The sequence below is a fragment of the Phaethon aethereus genome, assembly GCF_964289735.1.
Source record: "Phaethon aethereus genome assembly, chromosome: 32".
Classification (NCBI taxonomy): Eukaryota; Metazoa; Chordata; class Aves; order Phaethontiformes; family Phaethontidae; genus Phaethon; species Phaethon aethereus.
This window is the reverse complement of record NC_138608.1, coordinates 270,436-298,380: the sequence shown is the minus strand read 5'-3', so window position 1 is coordinate 298,380 and position 27,945 is coordinate 270,436. Positions and strand designations below refer to the sequence as shown.

The window sequence follows — 27,945 nt, the reverse complement described above, 5'->3', positions numbered from 1 at the left end:
GTCACCCGCAGCTCCCCGGCGGTCGCCTGCACGTCGCCGCTGAGGAAGACGCCGTTGATGCCTTCCTCGTAGCGCCAGCGGGGTCCCGACGGCACCGCCAGCGAGCCTGGGAGGAGGAGAGGAGAGAAGGGTGGTGGGTGCTCCCGGTTGGAGATGGGTGCTCCGGATGGGAGATGGGTGCTGCAGCCCTCCCCTCCAGTGCCCCTGGGCACCACAGCCCACCCAGGGGTACCTGGGATGGGACCAAGGGACCACAGGGATGCAGCATGCTGCATGACACCCCGGGGACACTCTGTGACACCTTGGGGACCACAGGGACAGAAGACGCTCTGTGACACCCTGGGGACGCTCCGTGACACCTTGGGGACCACAGGGATGGAGGATGCTCCGTGTCACCTTGGGGACCACAGGGATGGACGATGCTCCATGACACCCCGGGGGACACTCCGTGACACCCTGTGGACCACAGGGATGGAGGATGCTCCGTGACACCCTGGGGACGCTCCGTGACACCTTGGGGATCACAGGGACAGAAAATGCTCTGTGACACCCTGGGGACGCTCCGTGACACCCTCGGGACCACAGGGATGGAGGATGCTCCGTGTCACCCTGGGGACCACAGGGATGGAGGATGCTCCGTGTCACCCTGGGGACGCTCTGTGACACCTTGGGGACCACAGGGATGGAGGATGCTCCGTGTCACCTTGGGGACCACAGGGATGGAGGATGCTCTGTGTCACCTTGGGGACCACAGGGATGGAGGATGCTCTGTGACACCCTGGGGACCACAGGGACGGAAGCTGCTCCGTGACACCCCAGGGACACTCCATGACACCCTGGGGACCACAGGGACGGAAGATGCTCTGTGACACCCTGGGGACGCTCCGTGACGCCCTGGGCACTGCAGCCGCGCTGTGACACCCCCAGATGCTCCAGGCCCGGGATGACGTTTCCTCTCCGAGGGCGGAAGGAGGAACCCGCGCGACGCTTTCGAGATGACTGGGCGAGCCACCTAAGGAAGGGCTACCTCAGCTCCCCCCCGCCATCCTTTTCCCGGAGCCCCTCACCGTGGCCTCAGGCCTGGGCGGGGGGGACGGGGACACTTACCGGCGCTCAGCAGCACGTGGGCGGCCGTGGCGGCCTGTGAGGGAGAGGAAAGAGAGTGTCAGGAAGGACCCGGGCGTCCTCATCCCCACGTCTGTCTGTCCGTCCGTGTCGTCCGTGTGTGTGTGTGTGTGTGTGTCCCCGCCTGGGTGATGGGGAAGTTGGGTGTCGTGTCGGGATTTGGGGACTTTCCAGCACCCCCTCGGGTATTTCGGGGGGTCCCCAGGGGAGGGAGTGACCCCTGGATTTGAGGGGTGGGGGATTTGGTGGGACCTGATGCGTCGTCCTTCCCCCCGCAGCCAGGGGGATGGACGCCCCATGGGCCCCCGGGGACAGACGGACACCACCAGGATGTGCAACCTGGATGGACGCACAGACACCCAGAAGGGTGGAGTGGGTAGACGGACATCCAGAGGGATGGACAGACACCTGGACGGACACCCAGGCGGACAGGCACTTGGATGGATGGACACCCAGAGGGACAGCTGGATGGACCCCCCAGCAGACAAACAGACACCCAAGTGGATGGACACCTGCACAGACACCAGGACAGAGGGACACCCAGACAGATAGACATGTCCACAGACACCTGGATGGACAGCCAGATGGACGGACACCTGGACACGTGGACAGACAGACACTGGGACTGATGGACACCCAGACAGATGGACAGACTCCTGGGCAGGAAGAACACCCAGATCAACGAACACCTGGATGGGCACCTGGACAGGCACCTGGACAGACACCCAGACAGATGAACACCCTGACAGACAGGCAGACAGAAAACTGGACATCCAGGTAGTCACCTGGATGAGTGGACAGACAGACACCCAGATGGGCACCTGGACAGATGGACAACTGGACTGATAACTGGACACCCAGACAGGCAGACAGCCAGATAGGTGGACACCTGGATGGATGGACACCCAGACAGACAGACACCCAGATGGGCATCTTGGGCACCTGGACAGATGGACAACTGGACTGATAGCTGGACACCCAGACAGGCAGACAGCCAGATAGGTGGACACCCGGATGGATGGACACCCAGACAGACAGACACCCAGATGGATGGACACCTGGACAGACAGACAGACAACAGGACACCTGGATGGCTGGACACCCAGGCAGACAGACACCCAGAGCGATGGATACCCAGACTGATGGACAGATGGACAAGTAGGCAGACAGACAGATGGACACCCGGATGGACACCCAGTCAGTCATCTGGACAGACGGACAACCAGACACCTGGATGGATGGACACCCAGATGGAGGAACACCCAGGCTGACGGATAGACAGACAAGTGGGCAGACAGAAAGATGGACAACTGGACAGACCCCCCAGACAGACGGACAAGTGGCCACCCAGACTGCTGGACACCTGGAAGGACAGACAACTGGACACCAAGACAGACATACAACTGGACACCCGGACAGATGGATGGACAACTGGACAACCAGGCAGATGGATACCTGGACAGACAGACACTTGGGCAACCAGACAGATGGACACCTGGATACCTGGACAACCAGATGGACAGACACCCAGACACTTGGACAGCTGGACAGACGGATGGACACCAGGACAGACAGACACCTGGGCAACCGGACAGATGGACAACCAGGCAGATGGACAGACACCAGGACAGACAGACACCCAGGCACTTGGACAACCGGACAGACAGATGGACACCAGGACGGACACCCAGGCAACCGGACAGACGGATCCCAGGACAGACGGATGGACGGAGCCCCAGCCACCCCCCCCGGCCCGGTGCCCACCTGCGGCGGGGCCCCCCCACGGAGCACCCCCAGGAGGGCGGCGGCGGCGGCGGCGGCGGCCCCGAGAGCGGCGGCTCCGAGGGCGGCGAGAACCGGGAGGAGGCGGCGGCCCCGGGAGCGGCACCGGCACCGGCACCGGCACCGGCACCGGCACCGGCAGGGAGGCAGCGGGGGGGTCTCGGGGTCGGCGAGTGGCGGCATCGCGGTGGGGACCGAGCGGTGGAGCCGCCTTATAGAGGGACACGGGCGGGGCGGGGGGGAACCGGGGCGGGACCGGAGACACCGGGGAGGGGATGGGGACACCGGGGAGGGACCGGGGAGGGACGATGGGTGACCGGCGGGGCCGGGAGGGACCGGGGGGAAGCCGGTGGGAACGGGGGGAGACACACACTGTGGTGGCACCGGGGAGGGACAGACTGACACCGGGGGGGACACACGACACATCGGCGGGACCACGGTGGCACCGGGGCGGGACCGGGGGGTGGGCGGCACCGGGGGCGGGGGAAGCCCGGGGGACACCGCGGAGGGGAGAGGCTGGGATGGGGACCCTCCCTTGGGTGCCCGGACGCGGCGACGTCACCGCGGAGGGGAAGTGTCGTGTACCCCCCTCGTCTCGTGCCCCCCCGGCCCCCCCGGGATTTCGCCTCCCCCGGCCGTGACGAAGCCCCGGAGTTTCCTGCCACGGAGCTGGGCCGGAATTTCTGCCCACCCCCCGGGAGGGGGTACACGCGGGACCGGGAAGGGGGTGGGGGGGAGTGGGGGGGACACGACACCAGCCCTGGGTCCCAGCACGGCCTGGGGGCGGGCAGCTTCCCGGACGCCTGCCCCCCCCCCCCCGGTGCAAAGCCCACGCGTGTTTCTGCGGGCGGTTTTGAGCCACTCGTGTTCACGCAAGCCCCTGGGCACCGACTTGGGTGAAACTCCCCATGGGAGACCCCCATGAGAGACCCCGCCATGGGAGACACCCCCTGCCATGAAGACCCATGGGAGGCCCCATGGGAAACCACCCCCTTTGTTAGGCCCCCCCCCCATGAGAGCGCCCCGTGGGACACCCTGTGGGAGACCCCCCCCATGTGAAACCCCCCCCAAGTGGGACCCCCATGGGAGACCCCCCCCAAGTGAGAACCCCATGGGACACCCTGCTCATATGAAACCCTCCAAGTGAGACCACCCAAGTGGGACCCCCATGGGAGGGACCCCCATGGGAGTCACTCAGGGGAGACCCACTCCATGTGAAACTCCCCATGGGAGACCCCCCCCCCCCAAGAGAGACCCCCCTCCAAGTGAGAACCCCATGGGACACCCTGCCCATACAAGACCCCCCAAGTGAGACCCCCAAATGAGCCCCTCTATGTGAAACCGCCCTAAATGGGATCTCCATGGGAGAACCCCCCGATGGGAGACCCCTAAGTGAGCCCCTCCGCCGCGTAACCCCCCCAAAGTGAGACCTCCCATGTAAACCCCCCTCCATGGGGGAAGGCCCATGGGGGGACTCCCCTGCCAGGCCCCGCCTTCCGCCCCGCCCCTTCTCCCGCCCCTTCCCCTGGCCCCGCCCCTCGCCCTCGGACTCGCCCTCGCCCTTGGTCTCTGCCCCACCCTGGTCCCGCGCCAGCCCCGCCCAGTCCCCCAGGAGCTCGAGAGGCCCCGCCCCTTCCCGCGAGCCGCCAATCAGCGCTCCCCGCTGCGGGGAGGAGCTGGGGGCGGTGCGCGGATGAGTGACGCCAGAGCGCGCGCGGGAGGAGAGGGCGGTGCCGGAAGGGCGCGTCACGTGGCTCAGGCGGCGGCGCGGGGGGACGCTCGGGGGCCACGGTCTTTCCCCCTCCCCCCCCCCCGCCCCGAACGGTACGGGGGAGGCGTGGTCACGGGTGGGGCTGTAGGCGGGACTTAGAGAAGTGGGCGTGCCCACCAGGTGTGGGCGGGGCCGTGAGGAGCGGTGCTTCCGGGAAGGGCAGGTGGCTGCGGGTGCAGCGGGGAGGGGGGTCCCGGGAGGGGGGTCTCGGGAGGGGGGTCCGACACGGGGCCTCGGGCTCGGGGTGGGTCATGGGACCGGGGGACACCCGGGGGGGACGTCATGGGCACAGGGGGGGTCTCGAGGAGGGGGCGTGGGGCCGGAGTGACACCCGTGGGGGGGGGCGTGGGGTCTAGGGGGAGTCCCAGTAACGGGGGGGGCTGGGGCAAGGAAGGGGTTTCGGGGGTTCCGTAGTGTGTCACAGGCACGGGGGGGGGCACTAGGGACACGGGTGGCCTCGGTGACAATAAGGACACGGGTGGGGGGGTCAGCAAGGACGGGGTAGCCATGGGGGGGCTACGCAGCGAGGATGGGGTGGCCACAGGGTGACCATAAGGTCAAGGGGGGGGGGGACACCAAGGATGGGGACACACACACCGCCGGGGCAGGGACAGAGGGACAGATGGGTGGCCGTGGGGACAGAGGGGACAATGGGCCCACGGTATCGGGGTGGCCATCGTGGGCGGGGGGTGGCCGTGGGGACAGAGGGGACAATGGGCCCACAGTATCGGGGTGGCCATTGGGGGCGGGGGGTGGCCGTGGGGACAGAGGGGACAAGGAACCGGCAGAGCAGCCAAAACGGGGCAGAAAACCAGGACTGAGCTTATCCCCTTTGTCACAGGGACCCGTCGTCACCTCGCCGTCACCGTCACCCAGCAGGTACCGCCATCCCAGGTGGGAGGGGGACGACACACACCGAACGCCCAAAATGGGATTATTTTGCCCAATTTGAGCCTTTTTTGTTTCACTCTTGCATTTGCTGCTGGCGAGGTGCGACACCCCCCCGCCTTTTTTTAAGCTCAAAAAGGCGGAAATTGGGGTTTAAGGAGAAAATCCAGTGTCTTGAGTCCTCTCTGGGTGTGGGAAGCGGCTAAAATCATGCGTATTTTGGGGGAAATTAGTCTGGGTTTGGTATCATCCGCCTCTTCCCCTCGGGTCTTTACGCCCGCGCCAAGAATTCAAGCAGACTGGCGCCGGGGCTGCCTTCGTTAGGTGGTAATTATGCAAACGAGCTGGGTTTGGGCTGGTGCCAGCGTTGAGCCGGAGAAATGGTACTGGCTTCAATTAAACTGGGTTCAGTTCTCCGGGTTCAGTTAAACTGGGTTTGATTGAACCGAGTTCATTGAATCAGGTTCAGTTTAACTGGGTTCACTGGGTTCAGTTAAACTGGGTTTAGTTAACCATGGTCAATTAAACTGTGTTCAGTTGATCAGGTTCAATTAAACTGGGTTTGATTAAACTGGCTTCAGTTCACCAGGTTCAATTAAACCGGGTTCAGTTAACCCGGTTCAATTAAACCGTGTTCAGTTCATCAGGTTTAATTAAACTGGGTTTGATTAAACTGGCTTCAGTTCACCAGGTTCAATTCAACCAGGTTCAGTTAAACTGGGTTCAGTTAACCAGGTTCAATTCAACCAGGTTCAGTTAAACCGTGTTCAGTTAAACTGGGTTCACTGTGTTCAATTAAACTGGGTTCAGTTAACCAGGTTCAATTCACCAGTTTCGATTAAACCGTGTTCAGTTCACCAGGTTCAATTAAACCGGGTTTAGTGCAACTAGGTTCAGTTCATTGGGTTCAATTCACTGGGCTCAGTTAAACCAGGCTCAGCTAAACTGGATTTTATTAAACGAGCTTCAATTAATTGCATTCAGTTAATCTGGCTGCAATTAACCCGGCTTCGATTAATCCGGCTTCAGTTAATCCAGGTTCAATTCGCTGCCACCGTCCCGGGGCCATGCCAGGGTTTGGGGACGGTGGCACCGTGCCGTGCCGCTGTGACGGTTCTGGCACGTTCCCCGCCTGTGCAACCCCGTCTCATGGGTTTTGGGTTTTTTTTCCTCCGTCCCGGCACCGTTTTCCAGCTCGCGGCACACCGGCATCCCCATGGATCTCCTTGCCGGCATCGGCTGTGCCTGTGCCGGGCTCCTGGCGGTGCTGGCGGCGGCGCTGCTGGGGGTGGCATATCACTTGGGGCTCCTCTACCAGCTCTGGCATAAGGTAGGATGAAACGGGTGAGAACACCGCGGTTTTGTCGAAAAACGCCTATTTTTGAAGCAATCCCAGCTGGCGGCTCAGCAAAGGGACGGTGCCGCCGCCACGCGCATCCTCCCGGTGAACTCCTCGCCGTGCAGGTGGACCCCCGAAGCCCCCGGCATGGCGGTGAGTTGGTGGCGGAGGTGTTGAAGGCGCACGGCGTCCGCTTCCTCTTCGCCCTGGCTGGTGGCCACATCTCCCCCGTCTTGGTGGCCAGCGAGAAGGTGGGCATCCGCGTGGTGGACACCCGGCATGAGGCCACCGCCGTCTTTGCTGCCGATGCCGTCTCCAGGCTCTCGGGTGCGGATATGGAGGGGGATCCCATGGCCAGCACCTTCTCCTGCCCCATTGGATGGATGGTTTTGGGGTGTCACGGCTTGGTGGGGTCCTGGTTGACCTAAGAAGAGTTCAAAGACTTTGTGGGTGTCCAGGGTCCTTCCATGGTGGGTTCTTTCCTCATTTATCCCCTTCCGGAGCCAATTTTGGCAGCTCCGGTGAGGATAGGGCAAGGGGAAGTTGACCCCGTGGCCAGCACCTTCTCCTGTCCCCACTGGATGGAGGGTTTTGGGGTGTCCCAGCTTGGTGGGGTCCCGGTTGAGTGGAGAAGAATTCAAAGACTTTCTGGGTATCCAAGGTCCTTCCATGTTTTGTCCCCATTTTGGGTTTTGTCCCCATTTTTCCCCCCTCTGGAGCTAATTCAGCCACTTGGGTGCCAACAAGATGAGCAACCAAACCTGCCCTGAACCCCCAACCAAAAATTGGGGTGCTGAGACACCCCCTTCCACCACCACCCCGGTTTCCCCGCAGGTCGCATCGGCGTCGCCGCTGTCACTGCCGGTCCTGGCGTCACCAACGCGGTGACGGCCATCAAGAACGCCCAGATGGCCGAGTCACCGGTGCTGCTCATTGGGGGAGCAGCCGCCTCGCTGCAGAAGGTGGGAGGGACCAAAAAAATCCCCTCTTGTCCCCATTTTTGGGGGGGGGGATCCCCTGTTTGGGGGGTTCGAGGCTCATTTTTCTCATCTCCGCAGGGTCGGGGAGCGCTGCAGGACATCGACCAGCTCTCGCTCTTCAAGACGCTCTGCAAAGCGTGCGTCTCGGTGCGTGCCGTCCGCGACGTCGTCCCCGCGCTCCGCAAAGCCATCGCCACCGCGCAGTCGGGGACCCCCGGTAAAAAATCGGGGGGACGCCCCAAAAACACCCCCAGGGCTCTTAGGATGTGGGTTTATTTCCCCGCCATGGGTCACCCGGTGCGGTTTGCAGTGGCGTTTTGGGGTGCTGTTGTTTGAACTGGGGGGAGGGGGATTTAGGCCCCCCACACACCCCCAAAGTAGTTTTGGGGTGACATTGGGGTCGTGACACCCACCCTGCACCCCGATCCCGTAGGACCCGTTTTCGTGGAGCTCCCCGTCGACGTGCTCTACCCCTTCCACGTGGTGGAGAAGGAGATCGGTGGCACCAAGAGCGCCCGGGGGCTGCGGGGAAAGGTGGTGCAGTGGTGAGCAGCAGCCCCCCCCAGCACCCTAGGGTGCTGTCGGCACCCCAAGGGGTCCCAGTATCCACCCCTCCCAACCCCGCAGGTACCTCCAAAACTACATCCGTAACCTCTTCGCGGGTGCCTGGGAGCCCCGTGACGTGTCCCCGTTGCCCGTGCAGGTGCCGCTGGCCACCGAGGATGAGGTGGGTTTTGGGGGGACGCCCCCCCTGGCCCGATGGATTGGGGTTTTTTGGGGTGTCTGTGGGTGGGGGTATGGGGTGGGTTGGGTTTGGGCTGGGCTGAGGTGGGTTTTTGGGGGGGTGGGATGCGTTTGGGGGGCTGGTTGAGGCAGGTTTGGGGTATGGCAGAGCTGGGTTTTGGGGTTAAAACAGCTGGTTTGGGGGCTCAGATGAGCCAGTTTTGGGGCTAAAGGGGGCTGGTTTGGGGACTCGGCTGAGACAGTTTTTGCGGTTGGCTGATCCAGATTTGGGGCTTAGCAGAGCTTATTTTTGGGGATCAGCTGATCCAGATTTGGGGCTTAGCAGAGCTGGTTTTGGGGATAACCGAGCAAGTTTTGGGGCCCGACTGGGCTGGTTTAAGGACCTGACAGAGCCAATTTTGGGGCTCAGCTGAGCCAGTTCTGGGGTCTGACTGAGCTGGCTTTGGGGTTTAGGTGAGCCAGTTTTGGGGTTTGACAGGGCTGGGTTTTGGGGCCAACCCTGACAGGTTTGGTGCCCAACCAAGCCCATTTTGGTACTTACTGAGCTGGTTTTTTGGTGCCCGAATAGGGCTGGTTTGGGGGCTGACTGAGCTGGTTTTTGGCACCCAACCGAGCCAGTTTTGGGGCTGATCGAGGTGGTTTTGGGTCACAGGTGCAGCGGTGTGCGGAACTGGTAAGCCGGGCCACGAAGCCGCTGGTGCTGGTGGGCAGCCAGGCCATGCTGCCGCCCACGCCGGCCGAGGAGCTGCGGTGAGACGCTTCGGGGACGGCTGAACCAGTTTGGGGACGGCTGAACCGGTTTGGGGACGGCTGAACCGGTTTAGGGGCTGTTGAGCCAGTGTGGGGACAGCTGAGCCAGTTCGGGGATGGATGAACTGGTTTGGGGACAGCTGAGCTGGATTTGGGGGTGAATCAGCCCATTTGGGGTCTGGTGAGATGGTTTGGGGACAGACAAGAGGGTTTGGGGATGGTTGAGCCGCTTTGGGGACAGATCAGCCACACCGGGGTCAGATAAGCCAGATTTGGGCCTGACTGAGCAAGTTTTTGGGCTCAGCTGAGCCAATTTTGGGGGCCAAACTGACCCAGTTTTGGGGTCCCAACTGAGCTGATTTTGGGGCCAAACCAAGCCAGTTTGGGGTCCCAACCAAGCTGGTTTTAGTGCCAAACCGAGCCAGTTTGGGGCCCTGAGCTGAGTTTGGGGCCAAACCAAGCCAGTTTGGGGTCCCAACCAAGCTGCTTTTGGGGCCAAACCGAGCCATTTTGGAGCCCACCCGAGCCGTTTTCGGTGCACGCTGACACCCACCTACCCGCAGCGCGGCGCTGGAGGCCCTGGGCATCCCCTGCTACCTGGGGGGTGCGGCGCGGGGGCTTCTCCCCCCCGGCAGCCCCCTCCTCCTACGCCAGAACCGCCGCGACGCCCTCCGCGATGCCGACTTGGTGCTGCTGGCAGGTACCGGCGTGGGGTGGGTGGTGGGGGACGCCCGCTGCGTCCCCGTCCTGACACCCCGCCTGTGTCCCCAAGGTGCCGTCTGTGACTTTCGCCTCTCCTACGGGCGTCTTTTCGGTCGCCGCGCCGCTGTCGTGGCCGTTAACCGGGACCGGGCGCAGCTCCTCCGCAATTCCGATGTTTTCTGGAAACCCCGGCTCGCTGTGCAAGGTGAGACACCCACGCCCCCCGCCCCCAGCCCCCCAACCCGCCCTGGCTCCCCACCTGAAACGGGTCGTGTGGGGTGTGATGAGTTGGGCGTTCTCGGCAGGCGATGCCGCCTCCTTCGTGGCGCGGTTGGCGCGGAGCCTGCGGGGCTACGCCTGCCCCGGAGACTGGGTGGAGGGGCTGCGCGAGGCCGACCGGAAAAAGGAGCAGGCTAACCGGTGAGCGGACGCGGGACCGGGATAGGCACAGGGATGATGTGGGGACAGGGACTGGGATGGGACGGGGACTGGGAGGGGCTCAGGGATGGGGACAGGGAGGGGCTCAGGGACGGGGACAGGGACTGGGACGGGGACAGGGAGGGGCTCAGGGACGGGGACAGGGAGGGGGACGGGGACAGGGAGGGGGACGGGGACAGGGACTGGGACGGGGACGGGGACAGGGAGGGGCTCAGGGACGGGGACAGGGACTGGGATGGGGACAGGGAGGGGCTCAGGGACGGGGACAGGGACTGGGATGGGGACAGGGAGGGGCTCAGGGACGGGGACAGGGACTGGGATGGGGACAGGGAGGGGCATGGATCTTGGCCTGTTTGGGAGGATCCTGGCCCCTTTCTGGTTTGGGGGGCTCCCCATTCCCAGTCCTTGGGGGACCCCAGCCCCTTTCCAACTGGGGCCGGCGGGGGGCCCATTCCCATCCTTTGGGCGATCCCACCTACCTCTTCCTTGCCTGGGGTGGGGGGTCTCCCCCCACCAGGGAGAAGGCGGTGACCCCCACCCCACAACACCTGAACCCCCTGGACCTGCTGCACCGCCTGGATGCGCTGCTGCCCCCCGAGAGCCTCCTCGTAGCCGACGGCGGGGACTTCGTGGGCACCGCTGCCTACATCGTCCGTCCCCGACGTCCCCTCGCCTGGCTGGACCCCGGTTAGGACCCCCCCGCCCAGCCCCGGACACGCTGTCACCGTACGGGACACGCACACCCGCACGGGTGACGCCACCGGCCGTTGTCTCCGTAGGAGCTTTTGGCACGTTGGGAGTCGGCGGAGGCTTCGCGCTCGGTGCCAAGCTCTGCCGTCCTGACGCGGAGGTACGGGGCCGCGGTGGCCCGTGGGGATGGCGGCCGTTGTGCCACCCGCGTGGCCTCACGGTGTTTGTCCCCTCCCCGGCGCCAGGTTTGGGTCCTCTACGGTGACGGCTCGCTGGGCTACAGCCTGATGGAGTTTGACACCTTCGTGCGGCACAAGGTCAGGCAGCGCCGGAAATGGGGGGTGTGGGGGGGGAGCGGGGTCTCGTGCCCATCCCAGGGTGTCACCGGGGCGCAGTGGCCCCGTGCTTTGTCCCCTGCAGACGCCCATCATCGCGCTGGTGGGCAATGACGCGTGCTGGAGCCAGATTTCCCGGGAGCAAGTGGCTTTGCTGGGCAGCAACGTGGCGTGTGGCCTCGAGTACCTGGGTGAGCACCATCCCCTCCCCTTTGTCCCCAGATTTGGGGACACCCATGTGACCTCATGTTATCCTAGGGTGGATTGAGCCATGCCTGGTGGCATCATGACACCTTGGGGTGGATCAAGCTGTGCCTGGTGGCATCATGGGCACCCTGGGGTGGATTGAGCCATGCCTGGTGGCATCATGCAGCTTTGGGGACCATCACATGGCCACGTCACCTCCAGGGACAACTGGCCTGTGCCTGGTGGCCCTGTGTCACCTGGGGGAGGATGAGGCCATGGCTGGTGGCACCGTGTCACCCCAGATCAGGCCATGGCTGGTGGCACCGTGCCACCCTGGGGAGGATCAAGCCCAGTAGCCCAGCGTCACCCGGTATCGAGCCATGCCCCATGGCCCCATGTCACCCCAATATCATGCCATTCCCATGGAGGTGACGGGGCCACCACCACTATCCCCCCTCCGCAGACTACCACGCGGTGGCTGAAGCTCTGGGTGGCAAAGGCTTCGTGGTGGGTCGCCCAGACCACGAGCGGCTGGACGCTGTCCTCCGCGCCGCGCAGGATGCGTGCCGCCAAGGTCGCCCCGTCCTCATCAACGCCCTCATCGGCAAGACCGACTTCCGCGACGGTTCCATCTCCGTCTAGGGACAATGTCCCCAAAATGTCCCCTCTGTGTCCCCAGCGGGGGGGACAGAGGAAGGGGGTGTATTTTGGTGACGCCGGTGCTGCGCCCCCTCCCCATCCTGGGGGACAGTTGCGTCCCCTGTGCAATAAAGCAGCACCCTGTCCCCACACCCGCTGTCCCGTGCTGTCACTTTGGGTGTCCCTGGGGGCCACCCTCAATGACATTTCGGGGACCGTCACCCCCTCTTTGTCAGGACGGCGTCAAGCCAACACACGCACAGAGCCCGGCGGCGAGTGCAGCTTGTGTCATTTATTGCTGGTGATGGTGACAAGGCGGTGGCAGGGTGAAGGGGGGGGCCAGGCCACCCCGGGGAGGGGACACAGGGGACAGCTTTGTCACCCTCACCCCGCCTGGGTGCTTTAACACTGGTGGCTCAGCCCGGCCGGGCCGGTGGTTTCACATTCAGCTGGTTCCTTTAAGGCTAATACTGAGCAAGGCTGGTTTTGGGGAAGGGGAGGGTATTTTGGGGAGCGCCCCCCCCCCCATAACACTGGCAGTGGGTTTATTTTGGGGGTAAAAAGGGGTTTTTTTGTTGCAGGCTGCGGCAACGGCATCCGCCGTCCGTCCACGCACACACGCACATGAAGCTCGAGTAATAAATAAAGCTCAGCGCTCCCGTACCGGCAAGCCCCCACCTTGGAGGGGGGTGCTAAAAAAATAGGGGGGGGCCCCCGCTGCCACCCAGGCTGGACACGGGTGGCAGGAGGGAGCCCAGTCGCCCTCCTCGGGGTGCAAATGCAGCGGGGAAGGGGGTTTGGGGGAGCGTGGGAGGGGGCGGCCCCCCCATGAGCCTGAGCAATGTAGGTCATGGACCCTTGTCAATATTTCTAATACTGGGGAGGTTTTGGGGGGGGGGGGCAGCCTGAGGGGGCAACCAGGGAAGGGAGAAGGGGGCGAACAGGCACTTGAGGGCAAAATTTGGCCATGTAAAATAAAAAAAAGCCGAGCAAGAGGCACCAAGCCCCACATCCCTTCTGTCCCGTCCCCCCCCAAAAACACCAGGGAGGGTGGAAACCGGAGCTGGGGCTGTTTTGGGGGGGCCTCCCCCTCACCGAAGGCTGCATCACCCTTGCGGTTGGGGTCCCTCCTGCTCGGCGCTGTGCAAATTGAAGGCAACTAGAGGCAAGTGCTGCTTTTTGGTCGCTGTCACACCGGTGTCGGCCTCAGCACCGGTATCAGCATTGCACCGGTGGTGGCATCGGCACCGGTATCGGTTCTGGTGTCGACGTTGGCACTGCTGTGGTCATTGTCACCGGTATCGGCACCGGTACCAGCGTTGGCATTGTCACCGGTATCGGCATCAGTACTGGTGTCGACATTGGTACTGGTGTTGTCATTGTCACCCGGTATCGGCACCGGTACCAGCGTTGGCATTGTCACTGCTATCAGCATCAGTACTGGCATTGGTACTGGTGTTGATGCTGGCACTGGTGTTGTCATCGTCACCGGTATCAGCACCAGTACCAGTGTTGGCATTGTCACCGGTATCGGCATTGGTACTGGTGTCGACACTGGCACTGGTGGTGGTGTTGTGACCAGTATCGGCATTGGTACCGGCGTCAGCACTGTCACCGGTATTGGCATTGGTACTGGTGTCGACATTGGCACCGGTGTTGTCATCGTCACCAGTATCAGCACTGGTACCGGTGCTGGCGCCGGTCTCACAGGCAGACGTTGATCTGCTTGGTGAGCTCCCGCTCGAGGTCGAGGATGAGCGCGTCGAAGTCCTTGAGGTTGAGGCAGGGGCCGAAGGGTGCCTCGGGCTCCTCACCGAGGGCGAAATTGGCCACAAAGAGGGTCCGTTGGTGTGGGGGCCGCCGCGCCGGCACCCCGGTCTCGCTGTCGCCGGCTGCTACCTCGTCATAGTCGGCGTCGCCAGCTGCACCGGGTACTAGCAGGAACTGGTGGTTGCAGATGCTCCAGTCGCCGGCGTAGCGGTTGCTGGGGGGGCTCTCCGGTCCTCGGGGACGGTGACGGGCCACCACCGCGCTCTCCAGCAGGTCCAGTCGCAGCGGTGGCCCCCGTTGCTGCTGCGGGCAACCGGGCTGGGCCACCTCCCAAAGCGGGGGAGCTGGGGCTGAGCGGGGGGCTGCAGAGAAAGCGGTAAGGGCGGGGGGTCACCAGGAGGTTTGCTGGTGTTGGGAGAGTTGGGAAAATGGGGAGCGGGCACAGAGCTGTTGTTGGGAATGGGGAACCCCGGCTCAGCTGCTGGGAATGGGGTGGGGGGCAATTGCTGCAGATGGGGGGGGCACGGACCAGCAAGAGACAGGGGGACCCCACGAGATCTGTTGGATGTGGGGAGCCATGGCCCAGCTGCTGGAAAGATGGGGGGACCCCAGACGTTTTGCTGGAGATGGGGGGAGCCCAGGAGAGCTGCTGGATGTGGGGGGCACGGGGCAGATGTGTGGGGCTGTGGCCCATGGAGCAGCCACCAGAAATGGGGGGGGACCCCAGGATTTTTGCTGGAGATGTGGGGGCCCATGGTCCAGCCACCAGGAAGGGGGGGCCCCACAGCAGCCATGTGGGGGTCACGGACTCCTGGTGCGCTGCTGGGGACAGTGGCCCATGGGGGGGGTCACACATCCCCTCTGGGACTGGGGGGGCCCCCCAAGAGCAGCCATGTGGGGGTCACAGACCCCTGGAGCAGCTGCTGGGGACAGCGGCCCCTGGGGATGTCATGGCATGGGGGTCACAGACCCCCAGAGCAGCTGCCACCGCTGGTGGTCCAGGTGGTGGCCGGGCAAAGACCCTCCCCAAAATGGAGGGGTGCAGGCATCCCCCCCACCCCACTCACCCGGCCAGGCCTGCAGCAGGTAGTGCAGCACCTCGATGTGCCTCTTGAAGTCAACGGCACTGGCGATGTCCTCGCAGTGGGTGTAGCCACGGTTGCCGGTGCCGGTACCGGTGCCAGAGCGCCGGGGGTCCTGGTTCTGGGTAAGCAGGACGGGTCCGAAGCAGACGGCGATGTTCTGCGAGTTCATGCGGTTGTAGTCGTGGAAGGAGGCCACCAGGCTGAGGTGGTCCAGGAGCCGCGTCAGCGTGGCCTGTGGGGACGAGGTGGCCTCAGTGGGGACATCAGAATGCCACCCCGTTGTGTCGCCCGGCCCCCCAAAACAGAGCCGAGGGGAATTGCCCCAAGGGATTTGGATACGGACAGTCCCCGATGTCACCGGGGTCCAGTCACACAGCTAATGGGGAGGCGTAAATAAATGCTCAGATAACAGGGGGATGGGAAGACCCCCCTCAAAAAATGCTGAGGAGGGAGGTGACACGGGGACGTGCCCCGTGCCACAGGTTGAGAAACGAGGACTGTCTGCAGCGGCAAGTTGGGATGCGGGGGGAGACCCCAGGGCTGAGCGGCAGTGGGATCCCCCCCAGCCCCTTGCTGTGGCTGGGTACCCCCTTTTGGGCGCTGGGCACCCACCTTCTCAACATCAGGCAGGCAATCGAGCAGGGTGACAGCGTCCCGCTCTCCCGGGGGGCTCCGGGGGGGTCGCTTGGCCATGGCCTCCAGCACGACGTGGTAGAGTGTGGGGGTGATGAGCGGCGTGGGCAGCTCCCGCAGGTAATCCTTGAGGATCCCTGCGGGTGAGAGGACGTGGCAGGGGGGACATCAGCGTGGTCCCGTAGGGTGCACGGGGACCCGCAGAAGCACCCCCCACCCTGGGGTGAGCACCCACCCGTGATGACGTTGATGTCGGGGTACAGCTGCTCCGAGAGCGTCACGGCCGCGCTGTCCCTCTCAAAGGCGTCACGAAGCTCCTTCTTGACGGCGGCCGAGCCGCAGAGCCGGTACAACCCCACCACCTGCAAACGGGGACACCGTCACCACCGTTTTGGGGGGGCGTTCATCCACCGCCACCCCCCTGTAGCCGTGACGGTAAGTGCCCGCTCACCTTCAGCCCTCGCTTCTCTATCTCGGCCACGCATTTCTGGATGAGCAGGGGCACCTTGGTGGCCGTCTTCTCCCTCTCCACCAGCTGCCCCAGCTCCATGCCGAAGACACGGGGCTCCCGCTCACTGGGACTCTCCCATTGCTCCACCAAAGTGAATTTGGAGTAGAGGACACCGCGAGGTTGCAGCCGCACCGCCAGCTGCTGGGCCCGGCAACCTGCAGAGCCAAGCGGTGCCGTCAACGGGGTGCCGAGCTGCCAAACCCCAAAGCGAACCCATCACCCGGCTGTACCTCTGAAGATGTGGGGCAGGACCACGGTGCCGTGGCAGCAGAGGCGGTTGCGGCAGGAGGTGGGATCCCAGGAGAAGACGATCACCTTGAGGTGCCGGGCGCCCTCCAGCTCCAGGTTGAAGGTATGGTTGAGGCCGAGGAACGCCGTCTTGCAGGGCAGCAAAGCCGTGCGAGCCCGGTTGGCCGCGTCCACCTGCAACACGCAGAAAACCTCCCGGGCTTCGGCCCGTGGTGGCTTCAGGTCCCGTACGCCATGGAGGTGAACGCTCACCAGCCCCGAGATGTGCTGCCCGCACCGCGGCGGCGTCTCCCCGCAGCTGTAGGGGCGGAAAGCGCCCACATCCAGCCCGTTCTCCCCATCCTCCGGTTCGGCACGCACCCCGGCTTTCGCCAGCAGCTCTGGGGAGTCGCCGTCGCTCAAGTAGCCGCCTTTGCCGGCTGCTTTGGCTCGTGGCAGCCCCGGCCGCGAAGCCACGCTGCTGTCTAGGTGGTAGCGGCTGATGACGTTGCTGGACTCCTTGCGGGTTTCGGAGGGCGAGGTGCCACCCTCTTGGCCGCGGGGACGGGGGCTGCGTAGGCTCAGCTTCCTCCGTAGCTCCGGCAGCTTCTTCATCTTCATGGAGAGGCGCCGTACGGTGCCTGGGGACTTCACCTTGTTGAGCGAACGGCCCTTCTTGGGGCTGGCGGGGGGCGAAGGGGTGGTCAGTCCCGTCCCCGCGCTCACGCATGGGATCGGCATCTTCCCTGTGGGGCCGAAAAAGGGGTGAGCGGGTCCTGGGGGGAGGGCACAGGGAAGCCTGGGTGGGATGGGGCTGCGTCCTGGAAGCTGCTGTGGGGTGGAGAGAGGGTCCTGTGGGATGGGGTGGAGACGGTGGGGTCTGGGGGACACACTTCTGGGGGATGGGGAGGGGACAGGGACTTACAGGGTCTGGGGGACAACGTCCTAGGTGATGGGGAAGGGACGAGGACTGTGGGGTCCTGGGGACACTGTCCTGGGGGATGGAGAGGGGATGGGGACTGCAGGGTCTGGGGGACACTCCCCTGGGGTGGGGACAGGGACTGTGGGGTGCTGGGGACACTCTCCCGGGGGATGGGGAAGGGATGGGGATTGTGGGGTCCAGGAGACATCCTTGGGGACAGGGACTGTGAGGATCAAAGGACACTGTCCAGGGAGACTGGAAAGGGACAGGAGCCACTGGCCTGGGGATAGGGAAGGGATGGGGACCATGGGACCAGGGTGATGCCAGCCTAGGGGACAGGGACCATCGGGTCTGAGGACCAGGGGGTAAAGGAGACACTGGGGACAGGGACCATCGGGTCTGGCGACCACAGGGTCCAGGAAACCTCAGGGGGGACAAAGAAAGGACAAAGACTGCAGGGTGCTGCGGATGGAGACAGGACCGGGGGATGCTCTCCCGAGGGGGTGACAAACGGACAGGGGCTGTGGGGGCCGGGGACCACCACTGTCCCCCCTCTCCCCGACCCGTAGCCATGTGCCACCCCTCACCGCAAGCCTGGGTCCTGCTGGCTCCCGGTTCCTCTCCTCGGCTGGCCGCGGGCAGTGCCGGAGCCGTGCTGCTGCGGGGTCCGGAGCTCTCCGCCGTCCCCAAACTGCCCCAGGGGGGGTCTTCTCTACCTGTCTTCAGGGGTGACTCCCCACCATGGCCGCTCTCGGCATCACGGCTCCCTCCGCTCCACATCTTCCAGGAGCTCCCAGGCTGAGGGTCCTCATCTTCAGGGATGGGGTTGTACCAGATCTCGCCCTCGCTGCTGGCAGCGCCGGCATCTGCTTCGGTTCCGCCACCCAGTTCATCCAGCCCTGGTCCCTTCGCCGAGGACAGCACCCAGTGCCGGCTGCTCCGCTCCAGGCTCTGCAGGTAGGCACCGTGGCCGGGGCTTCTACCGGGACCACCAAGCTCCCCGGAGCCGTTCACCGCCTCAGCTTCCTCCGCTGGCTCCACATCCTCCTCACTGGGCAGCTCAGTGCCAGGCCGGAGGCTGCCAGCGGCAGGGTCTGGCTCGCCAGCGTCTGCCGGATCTGGCGAGGCTTTGGGGGGCACCGGCTCCCTCTCGTCGCGGCCGCCGCAGGAGAAACGGGCCCAGTTCTGCTTGCGCGATGCTGCCGGCACCAGCTCCACCGATGCCACCTCGGTGTCCACCGGAGAGTCGGGGCTTGCCGGAGGATGCTCTGCGGGAGGAAGGAATAGAGCTGGGCTCAGCATGGGGGTCCCCAAAACGCCAACGGGGAGCCCTCTGGGACACAGGGACCTCTCTTTTGTCCCCCCAGGCATCCCACCAGGCTATCTACCACCCTCACCCCGAGTCCATTGCCGTGCCGGATGGGAACCCCATTCCCTGTGCCGGCTCTGCTGGCGCGGCGGGCAGGCGCAGGCAGCTGCGCGCAGCCCCTTTGCCAAGCGGGATTTCCGGTTGTTTACTGCTGGCCGGACCCGCAGCCGCGCTCCCACCGTGCTGGCGCGGGCAGGGGGAGCCCCGGCGGGGGGCGGGGGGCACGACTGGACCCCTCTGCACCCCAGTGAAGACAGGGCCGCACCCCAGTGGGGACTGGGGGTGGCTCTGCCCGTGTCCCCCAGCTCTGTGCCGCAAGGCAGGGTCCTGCCCCCCTGCACCCCCTGGCTCACACACGCAGGGGAGTCCCCCCAATAGTGCACCCCAGTTCCCTGCACCCCCCCGGGTTCATTTGTGCCCCCCCCCAGGTTGTCTGCATCCTTCCAACTTGTGCACCCCAATCTCCCCTGCACCCCTCTGCCTCGTGGTCCCCAACCTCTTGCACCCACAGCAGGGTGCCCCCCCTCCGTGTGGCACCCCACAGACCCCCAGGATCCCCCCCAACACCACGTGATGCCACGGCTCGGTGTGGGGCTCCCCCAGCCCCACGGAAGCTTGACACCCCCAAAGATGTGGGGTGGGGGCAGGAGGGACTGGGGAGGGGGCGAACCCCGATTCCTGTAGGGCACACGTGGGGTGACAGGGACCCATTCCTTGGGGGGGGCAGGAGGGGAAATGGGGACATGGAGGAGGGCACCTTGCTGGGGGAACAGGACCCTGGGGTGATGGGGGACCACTGCTGGGGAGGGACCATGCCTTGAGGGGCAGGAGGGACCCCAGGGTGATGGGGGTCCCTTCCTTGGGTTGGGGGTCCCTTCTCGGGGGTCTCTTCCTTAGGGGGGCAGGAGGGACCCCAGGGTGACGGGGGTCCCTTCCTTGGGTTGGGGGTCCCTTCTCGGGGGTCTCTTCCTTAGGGGGGGAGGAGGGACCCCAGGGTGACGGGGGTCCCTTCCTTGGGTTGGGGATCCCTTCTCGGGGATCTCTTCCTTAGGGGGGGAGGAGGGACCCCAGGGTGACGGGGGTCCCTTCCTTGGGTTGGGGGTCCCTTCTCGGGGGTCTCTTCCTTAGGGGGGGAGGAGGGACCCCAGGGTGACGGGGGTCCCTTCCTTGGGTTGGGGGTCCCTTCTCGGGGGTCTCTTCCTTAGGGGGGGGCAGGAGTGACCCCAGGTTGATGGGGGGGGTCTCTTCCCCGGGGGGGGGGGGGTCCCTTCCCCTTCCTTGGGGGTGACAGCCGGGACCCCACGGTGATGGGTTCCCCTCCCGGGGTGGGCGTCCCTCCCTCGGGGCGGGGGGGGTGTCCGTACCTCTGTCCTTGGCGTCCGACTTCTTCCCGCGCGGGCGGTCGCGGCCCCGCAGGCGGGAGAAGGTCCGCCGCAGCAGCGGCTCCGCCATCGCCCGCCCCGCTCCCCTCGCCGGGGTCTCCTCACACAGCTGGGCCGCCCCTCGGCCCCTCCGGCCCCCCCCCCGGCCCCTCCGGCCCCCCTGGGCCCCTCCAGGCCCCCCTGGGCCCCTCCAGGCCCCGCTCGGCCCGGCCCGCTCCCCTCGGCGCGGCCCGGTCCCCTCAGGCCGTCCCCGTCCCCTCAGCGCGGCGGGGCCTGGAGCGGCGGAGCCGCCATCCCGCGGCGCGAATTCCTGGGATGCCGCCGGCAGCGCTGCCGGGAGCTGTAGTCCGGAACCGCGGGGACCCCCCCCCCCTCCCCACTCGGGACCGAGACCCCACCCCACCGCACCCGGGACACCCTGCCCGGACAGGGAGAACCGCCCCCCCCCCCCCCCGGGCCCGCGGCCACAGCGTGGGGGGGAGCGAGGAGCCCTGGCGCGGGTATTTGGGGGGCCGGGGGGGGGGGGTGTCTAGAGCGTATTTTAGGAGATTTGGGAGATGTTTGGGGGTGGCTGAGGGGTATTTGGGGGTCTGGAGGGTATTTAAAGGAATCGGGGAGATGTTTGGGGGAGTATTTGGGGGTCTGGGGGTGGTCTTTGGGAGGTCCTAGCGGGTATTTGGGGTCTGCGGAGTATTTAGGGGGGAGTCTGGGGGCATTTGTAGGTCTAGAGCGGTATTTAGGGGGGGTCCGGGGAGTATTTGGCTGTCCTGGGGGGTAACTGGGGGAGCCCTGGGGGTTTATTTGGAGGTCTAGAGGGTATTTGGGGGGGGTCTGGGAGATATTTGGGGGAGCCCAGGCATGTTTGTGGGTCTGGGAAGTATTGAGGGAGATCTGGAGGGGTTTGGGGAGGGGCTGGGGGGTTATTTGGGGGTCAGGGAGATATTAAAAGAAGGTCTGGGGGGTATTTGGGGGAGCTCTGGGGGGGATTTTGAGGGTCCTAGGGTGTATTTGGGGTCTGACAGTATTTAGGGGGAGTCTGGGGGTCTGAAGGAGGATTTGGGGTGGGCCTGGGGGGTACTTGGGGAGCCCTGGGGTGTATTCGGAGTGATCTGGGGAGAACTTGGTGGTCTGGGGGGTATTTTGGGGAGCCTGAAGGGTAATTGAAAGGATCATGGGGGATTGTGGGGGCCCAAGACCCCCCCCCGCCCCCATCCTTCATGTGGCATCACCCCCCAAATCACCACTGCTCTGCCGGGGGACCCCCAAACCCAGAGCCAGGAGTCATCCCATCCCGCACCCATCCACCCCAGGTCCTCGGGGGACCCCCACCCCACGCAGCCCCCCCCCCCCATCACCAGAGCAGGGCCGCACTCCGCACACGTGTTTATTGCTCCGCAGGGACTCCCCGCTCCGCCTCGTACCCCGAATTTTCCCCGGAGATCCATCCGTGGATCGCGAACGGACGTGCTGAAGGTCGGGACTGCATCCCGGAGCGCTGCAGGTTGGCTGTGGCGAGCAGAGAGGGGCTGGGGGAGCCCCCCGAGGGGGTGCCAGGTGCTGGGGGTGGGCTGGGGGCCCTTGGGGTGTCCCTCGCACGCTCAGGGGTGTCCCTCGCACACCCAGGGGAGTTGACTCGTGCAGGGGTAGTCGTACCACTGGCCGTCCTCCCTCACCACCGCGCAGTTCTCCAGGCGCCCGCCGTTGGGCTCGTTCCTGTGCCACGAGCTGCGACGAGGAGAGGGATCGGGACAGCTTAGGGGTGTCCCTCTGCGTCCCCAAGCCCCCGTCCCCTTGTCCCCAGTGCCCGCTGGCCCGTACCTGCTTTCCTTGGGCAAGATAGTTCCGTTCGCCAGCTTCCAGGTGCCCTCGACCTCCTCATCCCTGATGCCGAGCCAGGAGGAGCTTTGCAGCATGCTCCGGATGTGATCCTGGGGGCAAAGGCAGCGTCGCCCCATGGCAGAGCCCCCCCGGGACCCTTGCCCACCCTTGGGGACAGTGAGGGGACAGCAGGTTCTGGTGGCAGGTAGGACATGATGCCATATTCCCCCTCGACACCCCCTCCCCGGACGCCTGGATCCGTCCCTCCTCACCTTCTCCTCGGGGCCGTCCACCTCCAGGAGCTTTGTGCCCAGGACCGAGCAGAAACGTTGGGCGTTCTCCCAGGAGCTCGCTGTCTTGGAGTAGAAATAACAGGAATTCCTAAAATAGGTCCAGCCTTTGGAGCAAGGGGGACAGCCTGGGGAGGGGGGACACACAGAAAAGTGGGGTCACCCCCTAAGCTGGGGATGCAAGACCCCATAAACCGAGGACAACCCTGACGGGAGACACAACCCCGGTTGTGGGAGCTGCCGAGCATCCCTGCCCGGTTAGTGTTACAGCTGGGATAGGGTTAGAGCCCTGCTGGGTTTTGGGATAAATCCTATATATTTAGGGTTAGGACTGGGTTTTGGTGTCCCATTGGGGTTTAGACTGGGTCAGGATTAGGTCAAATCCTATATCTTTAGGGTTAGGAATGGGTTGGTGTCCCATTGGGGTTTAGACTGGGTCAGGATTAGGTTAAATCCTATATATTTAGGGTTATAACTGTGTTAGGGTCCCACTGGTGTTTGGGTTTAGTTTGAGTCCTATATATCTAGGGTTTCGATTGGGTTGGGGTTAGGAACATGCTGAAGTTTGGGCTGAATTAGGGTTAGCTTAAATCCTAGATATTTAGGGCTATGGATGGGTTAGGTCCCTGCTGGGATTAGGGCTAGTTTAGGATTAATTTAGATCCTTTATATTTAGCGATAGGGCTAGGTGAGGATTATTGGGGTTTGGGCTAGCTTAGGGTTAGGTAAAGCCACATACATTTAGGGTTTGAGCTGGGTTATGACCCCACCAAAGTTTGACCTCATTTAGGCTTAGGTTGTTACATATATTTAGGCTTAAGTGTGCATCAGGGTTAGGACCCCATTAAAGTTTGGGATCATTTAAGGTTAGGTTAAGTCACCTAAGTCACCCTAGATGTAGGGTTAGATCAGGTTTAGGGGCCTGTTGCAGTTTGAGCTTAGCTTAAGTGGTATCCATGCAGGTTAGGGCTGAACTTCAGCCAGTGTAGGGTTAGGTGAAGTCCTAGATATTTGGGATAAAGGTGCCGGGACTGACAGGAGCGGGAGCAGATGTCATCCTTGCTCCCGTGGATGACCCAGCGGCTCCACTCGCGGTCCCCGGTGTAGAGCATCACCGTCTGCTTCTGGTTGTTGCCGTAATTGAAGTAGAGATCGTAGCCGGCGAGGGCCAACAGCCCACCGTCGCGGCACTCCCAGCGCTGCAGCGTGCCATCGTCCCGGCACGGCTCCAGCCTGACGAGGGCCAGGTTTTGCCCGTGGGTTGCCGTAATACAGCGCTGGCTCCCCCAGCCCTGTAGCCGGCCCCCGTGCAACCACTGGAACCGTTGTGCCGCGACCTTGGGCCGGCACATCGTTGCCATCAGCTGTTGCCCGCTGGCCTCCACGCATTTGCGGTGGTCTTCGTTGTAGAGCAGGAAGGACTGGGAGGCTGTGGAGAGGTTCCCGGTGAACCAGGGAGGGGACACGCGGGGACTGGGGACACATCCGTGGGTGTCACCGTGGAAAGGGGGGACACACACGCATGTGGCATGGACACGCACCCACGTTCGACAGCTCCTTCGTCTTCTCCGCCTCCAGTGACTCCGTCAGGGCTGCAACTGGGGGGGACATGGGGGACACGCACAGGTCACCCTGTCACCTCAAGGCACAGGGTGTCCTGGAGCTGTTGCCGCGACAGGGGTGGCAGAGGGGCTGGTGTTGAGGGGTGCTGAGCACTCAGACCTACCGTGGAGACCCCCAACACCCCGATAACCTTAACTCTGCCCCCCCGGCAGCAGCCCCGGCATCGTTTCCCCGGGCGGAAGGGGGCTCCCCCGAGCCCCGCGGAGCCCCGCTACTCACTGTGCCGTGAGCCGATGGCGAGGAAGAGCACGTTCATCAGCACCGAGATCCCCAGGGCCACGGTGCCCACCAGCACCAGCTTCTCCCTGGAGCTGGACCCTGAAGCTGGGGAGGGTGGGTGAGTGATGACCGGCCCCTGGTTTGGCCAGAGCCGGGTGGCACCGGCTTTAACCGCGGCGTGGTTTTGTCCTGTCGGCGATGCTTTTGCCCTCACCCATCTCGTACCTGGGGGGTCGGGCACGTGCTTCTGGCTTGGCACGGCGGTGGCGGGGTCCAGGGGCTCGTACGGGTTCTCCTCTGTGGGGCACAGGTCGCTGCAGGCTGGGGAGGGGGCAGCGGTGATGGCACTTGTGGGGGATCTCCCCCCGCCCCAGCGGCACCATGATCCCTGGGGACTCCCCTCAAGCACGAGGGTGAGGGATTCCCCTCGTGCTGCTTCCCTGGGGACCCCCAGGCACCAGGGGTGGGGGATCCCCCCTGGATGTCTCCGACCTCCCCAGGGATCGCCCTTGGGCACCAAGGATGGAAATGGGGGTCCCCTTCAGTGCCACCATCTGCCCTGGGGGTCCCCTCCTTGGACACTGGGGGTGGGAGAGTCTCCCCTACGCATCAGCGATCGCCCCAGGGACCCCCCTCAGACAGCAGGCACAGAGATGGGGATCCCCCTCAGGGACCAGGGTTGGACATGGGGGTTCCCTTTGGTGCCACCGCCCACCCTGGGGACCCCTCCTTGGGCACTGGGAATGTGGGATCCCGTTCTAGGTGCCACCACTTGCCCCAGGGACCCCCCTCTGGGCACCAAGGATGGAGCTGGGGATCCCTCCCTGGTGCCACAGTCCATCCTGGGACCCCCCCCCCCCAGACACCAGGGGTGGGGAACCCCCCTTGGGTCCCACCACCCACCCCGGAATCCTCCCTTAGGCACCGGGGACAGAGACGGGGGATGTCCCCCAGCACCGCAAGACCCCAAAAGGGACAATGGGGGGATGGTGTTAGGCACAGCGGGACTGCTGGGCTCGCCCCCATCCCCTCCAGCACCCTGGGGTGCTCCCTACCTTCCCTGCCGCTGGGCCCCAGCGCCCACATTTGCCCCTGCCCGGCTTGGGTGGATTCGACGTTGCCGTACATGGTCCCTGCGGTGCCGAAGAGCGGTCCCCAGCGGCTGTCCCCACCGATAAAGCCAGCGGGAAGCGGGTGAGGCGGGTGCCGGATGCACCCTCGCCCCGGTGACGGGCCTCAAAGGGGCCCCCGAGCGCCCGGCAGCTCCCTCCCTGCACCCCAAAGGCTGGTTGGAGGTGGCACTGCCAGTGATGGTCCCCGATGGGTGCCGGCCAAGACCCCGGTGTCCCTGGGGTCTCGGCACAAGAAGACCCCACGGGGGGTGGTGGGTGCAGCCTGCCTGGTGGGTGGGAGCTGGGTGGCGTGTAGGGGGACTCGGGGAGAGCAAGGGCTGGGTGTCCCCATGCCAGGGGTGTCCCCGTGCCCGGGGTGTCCCTGTGCCCAGGGTGCACCCATGGCGGTGTCCGGGATGTCCCTGTGCCCAGGGTGCACCCATGGCAGTGTCCGGGATGTCCCCGTGCCCAGGGTGTCCCTGTGCCCAGGATGCACCCATGGCGGTGTCCAGGATGTCCCCGTGCCCGGGGTGTCCCTGTGCCCAGGATGCACCCATAGTGGTGTCCAGGATGTCCCCGTGCCCAGGGTGCCCCACCATGCCCATGCTCAGAAGATGCCGGTGTCCAAGGTGTCCCCATGGCAGTGCCCGTGGTGTCCCTGTCACCAGGGTTCCCTGTCACCAGGGTGTCCCCATGCCCAGCACATCCCTGGTGTCTGCCCACACCAGGGTGCACCCATGCCCTCCCCAGCACCCATGGGAGAGCTGGGTGGCCCTGAGGCGGGTCCCTGGCCCCACACCAGCTCTGGCTATGCAGGAAGAGCCGGGTGCTATCAGCACCCACCAGCCCCAGCCACAGCTCCCCGGCCACTGACCAGCACCCGGCTTATCGCACCCATGGGAGCAGGCACCAACCACCATGGGGTGGGCTCAGGGCTGCGGTTATGGGCGTAGGACCGTGGCGGAGCCAGATGTGCCGGTGATGCTGCTGGTGATGGACGTCCTGTGGTAGGGCTGGGTGTGTTGTGGTGGTACGAGGTGTGCCGCGGCTCTGCCTGGTGTCCCATGGCCATGCTGGGTGGCCCGTGGTGGTGCCGGCTGTCCCGTGGTGGTGCCGGCTGTCCCACGACGGTGACAGTTGTGCTGTGATGGTGCCGGTTGTCCCGTGGTGGTGCCGGCTGTCCCATGACGGGTGACAGTTGTGCCGTGATGGTGCTGGCTGTCCCGTGGTGGTGCCGGCTGTCCCGTGGTGGTGCTGGCTGTCCCATGGTGGTGACAGTTGTGCCGTGATGGTGCCGGCTGTCCCGTGGTGGTGCTGGCTATCCCATGGTGGTGCCGGCTGTCCCATGGTGGTGCCGGCTGTCCCGTGGTGGTGCCGGCTGTCCCATGGTGGTGCCAGGTGTCCTGTCATGGTGCCGGCTGTCCCGTGGTGGTGACAGTTGTGCCGTGATGGTGCCGGCTGTCCCGTGGTGGTGCTGGCTATCCCATGGTGGTGCCGGCTGTCCCGTGGTGGTGCCGGCTGTCCCATGGTGGTGCCAGGTGTCCTATCATGGTGCCGGCTGTCCCGTGGTGGTGACAGTTGTGCCGTGATGGTGCCGGCTGTCCCGTGGTGGTGACAGTTGTGCCGTGATGGTGCCGGCTGTCCCGTGGTGGTGCCAGGTGTCCTATCATGGTGCCGGCTGTCCCGTGGCGGTGACAGTTGTTCTGTGACGTTGCCGGGTGTCCCCACGGCTCCCCCCGGCCTGTCCCCGTCCTGGCAGGACCCCGCCCGCGTCCTGTCCTCACGCGTGTCCCCAGCCCCCTCCCCGGAGGGAACCCTACGCGTGTGTCCTCCCACGCGTGAACCGGTGCAGCGCGGCCCGTGGCCGCCAGGTGGCGCCGTGACGACCGGAGAGGAGCCGCCGTGGGCGGGGCCGAGCGCAGCCCCGGACCGGGGAGAGCCGGGCCCGGGGGTCGGTACGGGGGGAGCCGGGCCCGGGGGGTGCCGGTACCGGCTTGGGGGGCAGCCGGTGGGGGAGACAGCCGGTACCGGGGAGCGGGGGGAGCCGGTGAGGGAGGAGGGGGCTGTACCGGGCTGCGGGCCCGGGAACGGGCAGGACGATGGGTGTATCGGGCTGGTACCGGGGAGCCGGAAAGCCGGTACCGGGGGACCAAGCTGGGACTGGGAAAGGCGCCGGGGAGTGAGACCCGTTGGTACCGTGCCACCAGGCTGCCCCCGGGGACCTGTCACCCGTGACCGCGGCACCAGCTGGGCCCAGCACCCGTCACCGGTGGCCCTGGGGTGTCCCCGGTACCGGGGGCGGGTCCACCACCACCCTGGGGGTGATCCCCTTGGGCACTGCCTCCTCACCCCTTCTCTCCTTGCACTGCAGACGGGACTCGGGAGGACTCTGGCAGCACCGAAACCGCACCAGGGTGCCAGGACGGGATGGACACCGGCAGCACCGATTGGAAGCCACGATGCCAGGCTGGGGCAGATGCTGGCGGCGCCGAATTGGTGCCGGTGAGTCAGGACGGTGAAGACAGCGGCAGTGCCAATTCAAGACCACCATGCCAGCTCCCGGCAGATGCCAGCAGCACCAAAATGACACCAGGCAGCCAGGACCGGGCAGGCA

General features: G+C 64.9%; 2 protein-coding genes across 2 annotated transcripts; one reads left to right on the top strand and one right to left on the bottom strand.

Annotated features, from left to right (window-relative positions):
• Positions 1-6,782: 6,782 nt before the first annotated feature.
• ILVBL (ilvB acetolactate synthase like) lies at positions 6,783-12,372 on the top strand (the record flags this gene model as incomplete). Its single annotated transcript, XM_082012177.1, has 14 exons — positions 6,783-6,896; positions 7,031-7,232; positions 7,740-7,867; positions 7,964-8,102; positions 8,319-8,430; positions 8,513-8,612; positions 9,282-9,379; positions 9,943-10,286; positions 10,387-10,501; positions 11,037-11,206; positions 11,299-11,369; positions 11,455-11,526; positions 11,630-11,735; positions 12,194-12,372. 14 exons carry the CDS (start codon positions 6,783-6,785, stop codon positions 12,370-12,372), a joined length of 1,950 nt encoding a protein of 649 aa, XP_081868303.1.
• A 1,608-nt stretch (positions 12,373-13,980) lies between these two features.
• Positions 13,981-20,339, bottom strand: SYDE1 (synapse defective Rho GTPase homolog 1; the record flags this gene model as incomplete). Its single annotated transcript, XM_082012138.1, has 8 exons — positions 13,981-14,501; positions 15,207-15,456; positions 15,837-15,994; positions 16,093-16,219; positions 16,309-16,523; positions 16,599-17,342; positions 18,106-18,786; positions 20,252-20,339. The coding sequence occupies 8 exons, from the start codon at positions 20,337-20,339 to the stop codon at positions 14,074-14,076; spliced, it is 2,691 nt and encodes an 896-aa protein (XP_081868264.1). The 3' UTR covers positions 13,981-14,073.
• Positions 20,340-27,945: the final 7,606 nt, after the last annotated feature.